Source organism: Acipenser ruthenus, chromosome 11 (genome assembly GCF_902713425.1).
Source record: "Acipenser ruthenus chromosome 11, fAciRut3.2 maternal haplotype, whole genome shotgun sequence".
Taxonomy (NCBI): Eukaryota; Metazoa; Chordata; class Actinopteri; order Acipenseriformes; family Acipenseridae; genus Acipenser; species Acipenser ruthenus.
The window spans coordinates 43,063,636-43,071,645 of record NC_081199.1 but is presented as its reverse complement, the minus strand read 5'-3'; the positions used below and the strand labels follow the sequence as shown (position 1 = coordinate 43,071,645).

The following is an 8,010-nucleotide window of genomic DNA, read 5'->3' as shown; positions in this document are numbered from 1 at the left end:
AACGTGGCCCCGACTGCCCCGCCAGCCTGCCTCTCCACCTCTCCTATATCTACGCATTGTTCCATATCCGCTTCGGAGAGGCTGGAAGCGCTCCTGCAGGACTCGGCTGAACTCTTCCTGCCGCAACGCTCCCCCAGCGGCTGGAACTGCTTTTTCTGTACTATGCATAAATAAATCTTTTCTTTATGTTTGGCACCGAATCACCCCTCAACACTCTGGCTACGTTGACCAACGCGTGCCCATCAACACAGGGTTCCTGGAATGGTAGCATCACGGCTGGACTCACAGTTCAGTTCCATATAAAACGTGTGCAGTCATGGGTACAGAAGCAGCTGCCAGCCGAGCCCCTACTATCCGCCCGGTCTGTCAGTCTTGCCCATTGTGACTGAAACTGACTTGTAACTAGCGGCTTTAATGTATTAAGCAATGTATGTCGCATGTTATGTAGTTTCTAATGTTTTGTCCACCATTATGTTTAACTATAGTAACAATGTACAGCAGTGAATGTGTGTAGCACTGTGAACAAGCAAGGACTCCCATTTTGTAATTAGGAGAACAAACTTATTCATGTGTGTTCTGTTTGAGGTTCTGTTTATTCATTGTTTCAGAGACACATTCCTTACAGATGTATGCTTTACATTTTTGTTTGATTTAGGTCGGGAAATCTGTTTGTTTTTTGTTTTGTTTTTAATTGCGCCACTGCAGAATTGCGTGCGTGTTTCGGGTATTTTTAATTCAGCCCAGTCACTCTGGAATCAGACTCACACCCGTGTAATTGCAAGGTAAAGCAACTACAAAAGCTGATGAAAAATGTCCATACTTGTTGCTTGACAAGTTGCTTTAAATAAATGTTCTGTGTCAAGAAAGGATTCCTGCATGAAGCTGAAAACTGAACTTCAGTGAGTCTTCATCATCCATCCATCCATCTATCTATCCATCTATCCATCTATCCATCTATCTATCCATCTATCCATCTATCTATCCATCTATCCATCTATCCATCTATCCATCTATCCATCTATCCATCTATCTATCCATCTATCCATCTATCTATCCATCTATCCATCTATCCATCTATCCATCTATCCATCTATCTATCCATCTATCCATCTATCTATCCATCTATCCATCTATCCATCTATCTATCTATCTATCTATAAACATCTTCAAAATGGTACTTGTAAAAAAAAAACAATAACAGCTGCTACAGTCTAGTCTACTGCAATTAAATTCAAATTGGCTTTCCTTGTTTACTCACACATATTAAAACAGTTAACCTTTTTTTTTTGTTTTACTGCTATAGCATTTTAGCATTTTGAATGTATTCAGTGCCTGAGAGAGAGCGCCCTCAGTACTTCTTCTGTAACAAGTGTTAGAGGCACATTCACAATGAATCTTTCATTTAAACATTTAGAAGATTATATAGTTTTGTTAAAAACAAACAGCACAATGAACCGACTCTGTTTTTACTGTTAAAAATGAAGCATTTCAACCTTCTACAAGATTCTAATGGTACAGCGACGCTGCCAGGGCTGTGGGCGTGCCTGAGATAGGCCAGTGGCGGGCTTGTACCTAGTAAAGGCCGGGCATGAATTAACGACTCAGGCGGGGTTATTGAAATATCGCAAGCAGATGGGAGGCGCACCTGATCAAGTGGGCTGGAGACAACTGGAATCGAGGGAGGGACTGGCTGGCGCAAGAGGCGATGCTTGAGGTGCCGTAGGTGTGGTTAATGCGTGTTACTTCATTTGAGCGGAGGAGAGGGGTTTGATAGGAGTTGCGTGGTTCAGTGATCAGGATCGGTTGTAAACCGTAGTAGTACATAGAAGTAAATCCAGAATAAAAGTGTGTGGACTGGAAAGAGTGGATTAAAAAAAAAGAAGAAAAAAACAGTTCAAGAAAAAAAAAAGTTTTAAAAATGGCTAAGAAAAATCTGGAAAAAAAGAGGACACAAAATGGAATGATGTGCCGCCGCACCTGAAGTGCAATTGACATTGCCGAGTGACCGGGACTCTGTGATATTTACACAACTCAGTGGAAATATAAAGAGACAGGCTGCTTTGCAGGTTAGTTTCGATTATACAGAAAGCTTGTCATTTATTTAATTTATTTTTTTGTGTGTGGACATATAGGTGCGTGTTCGGGATAAACCGACATAAAAAGACAACACGAGCAATTGCAAACGGGTTAATCTGTAACAGCGATAGCACGGTGAACGGATACAAACCAATGGTAAGCAAAAAAGTGACTGACGAAATGTGAATACTTAAAAAAATAATAAAAAGGAGGACAACTACTTCAACCAGTTTATATCCTAAAACAGACGGACAACTTATTTACGCAAAAGTGATACATTAATTCCAACAGGTACACATTTCTGTTTGAACTTTTCCGTAATTATGAATATTTACACAGCAAGGTACCTGGGGTAATATTGCTGAGAAAATCAAACTATTCAGAAAAGTAAGCTCCACAATGTTTTTAATCTCTGCTTGCAAACTGCTGTGTGCAAGAATTAGACTCGCACTGTCTAAACTGCAATTCCAGGACCAGAAAATCTGCCTGTTCATATCAGTGATTTGTGTTCATTTTTAACCAAATCGACAGATTAATTTAATATTTTGATTGTAACTTTTTGTATTAAGGAAGCCTACGGACAACAGTAAGACTTAAAATCACCTTAACCAAGAGGAGAGTTAAAAAAACAAAACAAAAAAAACCAGCCTGAATTCAGGTGTGTCGATAGACATGCTATTTGAATCAGGTGCGGTTTCCTATTGGAACGGAATGTTTTCCCTTGAAAAATGAAGTTGTAAGAGAGACTGAAGTCCAAAAGACAAAGGCGGCGGGAGCTGATTTAAATTATCTTTTTATTGTTTTTAAAAAAAATCTATAATTTTAAAATCCGATTTTATTACTATTTATTGAAAAGGTGGAAATGGCGTCTCCGATGTTGAAGACCCTGCGCTTTCACATCCTGCCGTGGGTTGCCCTGCTGTTCCTGGTCGAGGTCCCGCAGTTTGCATCTGGGGCCTCCAAGGAGATCATATGCCAGGAAATCACGGTGCCCATGTGCAAAGGCATCGGATACAACCTGACCTACATGCCCAACCAGTTTAACCACGACACTCAGGACGAGGCTGGCCTCGAGGTGCACCAGTTCTGGCCCCTGGTTGAAATCCAGTGCTCCCCTGACCTGCACTTCTTCTTGTGTAGCATGTACACCCCCATCTGCCTGGTGGATTACAAGAAGCCCCTGCCCCCCTGCAGGTCTGTGTGCGAGCGCGCCAAAACCGGCTGCTCCCCCCTCATGAGGCAGTATGGCTTCGGCTGGCCGGAGAGGATGAACTGTGAGAAGCTGCCAGTGTTAGGGGACCCAGATAACCTCTGTATGGACTACAACCGGACCGAGACCACCACCACGTCGCCGCTGTTTCAGAAGCCCACCCGTCCCCCAAAGGGCCCCCCGAAAGGGCCCGGGCAGAAGGCTGTGGATTGTGGGCGGCAGTGCCGCTGCAGGGAGCCCCTGGTTCAGATCCACCGGGAGGCCCACCCCCTCTACAACAAGATCAAGACGGGCCAGGTGCTCAACTGTGCCGTCCCCTGCTACGAGCCCTACTTCTCTCAGGACGAGCGCACGTTTGCCACCTTCTGGATCGGCCTGTGGTCCATCCTGTGCTTCATCTCCACCTTCACCACCGTGGCCACCTTCTTGATCGACATGGAGCGGTTCAAGTACCCGGAGCGGCCCATCATCTTCCTGTCCACCTGCTACCTCTTCGTGTCCATCGGATACATCATCAGACTGATCTCCGGACACACCAGCGTCGCCTGCAACAAAGACTACCAGCACGTGCACTACGACACCACCGGCCCCGCGCTCTGCACCGTCGTCTTTCTGCTGGTCTACTTCTTCGGCATGGCTAGCTCCATCTGGTGGGTCATCCTGTCCTTCACCTGGTTCCTGGCGGCTGGCATGAAGTGGGGGAATGAGGCCATCGCCAGCTACTCCCAGTATTTCCACATGGCAGCCTGGCTCATCCCCAGCGTCAAGTCCATCGCCGTCCTGGCTCTGAGCTCCGTGGACGGGGACCCCGTGGCTGGGATCTGCTACGTGGGCAACCAGAACCTGGACAACCTGCGTGGGTTCGTGCTAGCCCCGCTGGTGGTGTACCTCTTCACTGGGACCATGTTCCTGCTGGCAGGCTTTGTGTCTCTGTTCAGGATCAGAAGCGTGATCAAGCAAGGGGGAACCAAGACGGACAAGCTGGAGAAGCTGATGATCCGCATCGGCATCTTCACCGTGCTCTACACCGTCCCGGCCACCATCGTGGTGGCCTGTTACACCTACGAGCAGCACTACAGGGAGAGCTGGGCCAAGGCTCTCAACTGCTCCTGCCCAGGGAGTGAAGCCCCGTCTGGGCCTGACTATGCAGTCTTCATGCTCAAGTACTTCATGTGTCTGGTGGTGGGCATCACCTCCGGGGTCTGGATTTGGTCCGGCAAGACCCTGGACTCGTGGAGGAGGTTCAGCAGCAGGTGCTGCCGAGGCAGGAAGCCCACCAGCGCCTCCATGTACAGTGAGGCCAGCACGGCTCTGACTGCCAGGACTGGGGTGGCTAGCTCAGGCTCCTACCACAAGCAGGTGCCACTTTCTCATGTTTAAAGCACAGCAGCGGGGAGCCTGCACTCAGCTTTGTTGTTGTTGTGTGTGTGTGTGTGTGTATATGTAAAGAAAAGACTTTTTTTTTTTTAAATTTTTAAAAAAGTTAAAAAAACAAATTTAAAAAAAAAGATATTTTTCGATCTACTCCTCAAGCATTTCATTGAAATATTTTCAACAGATGACATCACATTTAGCACCTCATAAAGTACCTTAAATTAAGCATAATTAATGTGTCGGGTATTTTTCTATATAAAATAATAATAATTCAAAGTCATCTTCCCCCAAAAACAAGCAGTTGCAGAAAGGGAATGTTTTTTTAATTCTCACAGATTTCAAATGACATATTTATTGTGGCACTTACTAAGAGCAGCTCATGCACCCATCCACTCTCACGATTCTGAATGTGGAGTTGAGACCTTTATTATTATTAAGGCACATAGCTAACCCTCAGATTTACAGTTTGAAGCATTTGACAACGAGAATAAGCCAGGGTCCTAGCTTGGCAAAAATGAATACCATAGTGCTTTATATAACCTTCAACCATAGTTCATTTTACCGAAAAAAAAACAAACACCCTATACGTCATTGCAGTTAACCAGCTTGTGAGAGAGAAAGAGACACTGACTGTGTTGTCATGTGTATTAATCTTCGTTTTCTAAAGTTAATTTGATGTCCCTCAATAGGCTGCCCATATATTTCCATGTTTTAAATGCAGCCAGGTGTATTGTGTGCAAACCTCTTCTTCTTCACATGAAAAAGCCTTTAGAAATCATCTTCCCTCTATCTCTCTTTCTCTTGCTAAAGACGGCAGGATGCATATGCATAACATTTTGTATTTTTTCCCTACATGGTCATCACTCAAGACACTAGAGAGCCCGAGACCACAGTTGTGTACTGCACTATTATTTCCATTGTGTGTTTTCAAGGGTAGGGAGCATTGGTATTTGAATACATGGGAACACCACACTGTATAGTCTGATGACATCCACAGCAGTGGGTGTCCTGTCCACTAACCTTGTCCCTGACCCTAACCCTGTCCACTGCTAAGAGTCCCTGCGTTTGGAGATGCCTTGCAGCCCAGCTTGGCTGCTCAGATGTTAATGGTAATTTTGAGTGGCTGCAATGAAGAAGCACTGCAATGGATCAAATGCTATAGATCAGATGAATTCTGCATTTACAAATCTGCACTGCTCGAGATCACAAGACTGCACTTGATGATTTATTTTATTTTAGGAGGCTGTGTGGTCCAGTGGTTAAAGAAACAGGCTTGTAACCAGGAGGTCCCCAGTTCAAATCCCACCTCAGCCACTGACTCATTGTGTGACCCTGAGCAAGTCACTTAACCTCCTTGTGCTCCGTCTTTCGGGTGAGACGTAATTGTAAGTGACTCTGCAGCTGATGCATAGTTCACACACCCTAGTCTCTGTAAGTCGCCTTGGATAAAGGCGTCTGCTAAATAAACAAATAACAAATAATAATAATTTTAAAAAACATTGTGGGGGGGGGATGTGATAGTATAAAAATAAATTGGTAGCTGATTAATATAGTGTTTTGCACAGCTTTACCAGATAGAAAGCAACACCTTGTAACTGCCAGGACACCTGTTTGTTCTGCAGCATGGGGAATTGCATTTATCAAGTTACATCAGCAAGTTTGCCTTGTGAATATGAAGTGTGTCAGTGAAACTATAACCGGGCTGATCTGGAACTGCATAGGTGTGAGTGTGTGTGTTATTTAAACAGCTTTAAAAATAATAATGATAATCGTTTCAACAATAATTTAAGAAGGTGAACTGCTCTCCTGTACTCTGTCAGATTAAACTGTGCTTTACTGGTTTATGATCTGGTACTACAACTAGTCCCAATATGGTAACCAAAACCAATTTTCCTATGTGTTGGGGATGTGCAGAACCATGTATTGTGTGGGTTAATTATCTTCCCCTTTAACATGTGTTGCTGAACTCAGTGTATTCTCTTGTAAGTGCACTATGCCTCCCAGTGGCCAAATGCCAGAATTGCAGTTTTTAACATTTCTGGGCACTCCACGTAAAATCAGTCACAGCTAGTGTTCTGTGTGCACCTTGAAAACAGCAACAAGAACCAGGCAACGTATGTATCTTAGTGGAAAGAAACCATGTTATAACTTCATGAGGTTTCAATGTATCTCCACCTCTGTCTCTCTTTCTCTCAAAGTGCAACAGCCCTTTAGCAGTGTATGTAAAGCTGAGGGCACACTGAGCCACTTCAGGGCTTAGAACTTGGTTTCAGGCCACTGCATGGCACATCAGGGGACTTGAGGTTTGATACAGCAAAGTTACCTCAAACTAGGTGTCCTGGAACCAGGTTTCAAGCCGCTTTGTTCCCTCAGTTTAAGGTAACCCATTCGAAACCTCTTTTTATACATAGGAGTGGCTTACCACAGCCAGTGCTTCATGTGGTGAACGACTGGGTCCTGTCTCTCTGTGTCCGTGGTTTCTTTTGTTATTTTTATTTCAAGCCCCTCTGTCCTGGCAGTCTGATTGCAGTAGGCATGCTGCATTGTTCTGGTAAGGCTGTGTACACAATGGCTGAAATTGCACCATGTTTGTTATTGTTGTATGTTTTGTGGTAACTCTGTAAATAAGTGAATATATTGCTGAACCCATTCTGGCTCTCTTGAAAGTCTTATTTATAATTGAAGTTTTAGACTGAGACAGCAAATTAGCGAGCTGTAGCGCAATGACAGAACTTCTTATTTCTTCTTCAAATGTTGTAACTTTAATCTTTTGTAACACTGATGTCTTTGGGTCATGTGCTCATGATAGTTTTGAAACTTATATGTATTTTACTTTACGAAGAGTCAGATTTAGATATTTATGATAAAGAAAAGAGTGGTTATTTTTGTCCGCTGATTATTGTAGAGAATAAACTGTTTTACAGTCTCTGTATCTAGTCTGTGTGTGCTTGTTGTTCTTCTACTTGTACTTAAAAACGAAATAATAAATGAACACAATTCTGGACCGCCCCCCATCCCCCGCGCACTTGTTAAGCTCCAGGATTGGGGTTTATTTAACCCATTCATTACCAAATTAATTTATTTGAAAAAATCAGAACAAGCTGTAATTTGTCATTTAATACATTACATTTAGACTTTCCTTTTGCAAACAGCACAAAGCTGAGTACATCATGTTGACACTCTCTAGTATCTTTTTTCGGAGGATCCATTCCTTTGTCCTGGTGCTGTGGTCATTATTTGGGCTGTAGGTCACAATATGCTGTATCACAGTTTGCAGTCACAATACAGTACACTATATGGTCTTGATGGGTTTTTAAAAAAGCATACAAAATGATGGAGGGTGTTTGTTA

The 8,010-nt window shown here is 43.7% G+C and overlaps 1 protein-coding gene across 1 annotated transcript; it reads left to right on the top strand.

The window, feature by feature from the left end:
• Positions 1-1,616: 1,616 nt before the first annotated feature.
• Positions 1,617-7,672, top strand: LOC117427085 (frizzled-5-like). Its single transcript, XM_059034060.1, has 2 exons — positions 1,617-2,066; positions 2,933-7,672. The coding sequence occupies exon 2, from the start codon at positions 2,939-2,941 to the stop codon at positions 4,664-4,666; it is 1,728 nt and encodes a 575-aa protein (XP_058890043.1). The 5' UTR covers positions 1,617-2,066; positions 2,933-2,938; the 3' UTR covers positions 4,667-7,672.
• The last annotated feature ends 338 nt before the right edge of the window (positions 7,673-8,010 follow it).

What these genes read in the sequence shown, in the direction of transcription:
- LOC117427085 (XM_059034060.1), top strand. Translation starts at nt 2,939, where the DNA reads ATGGCGTCTCCGATGTTGAAGACCCTGCGCTTTCACATCCTGCCGTGG.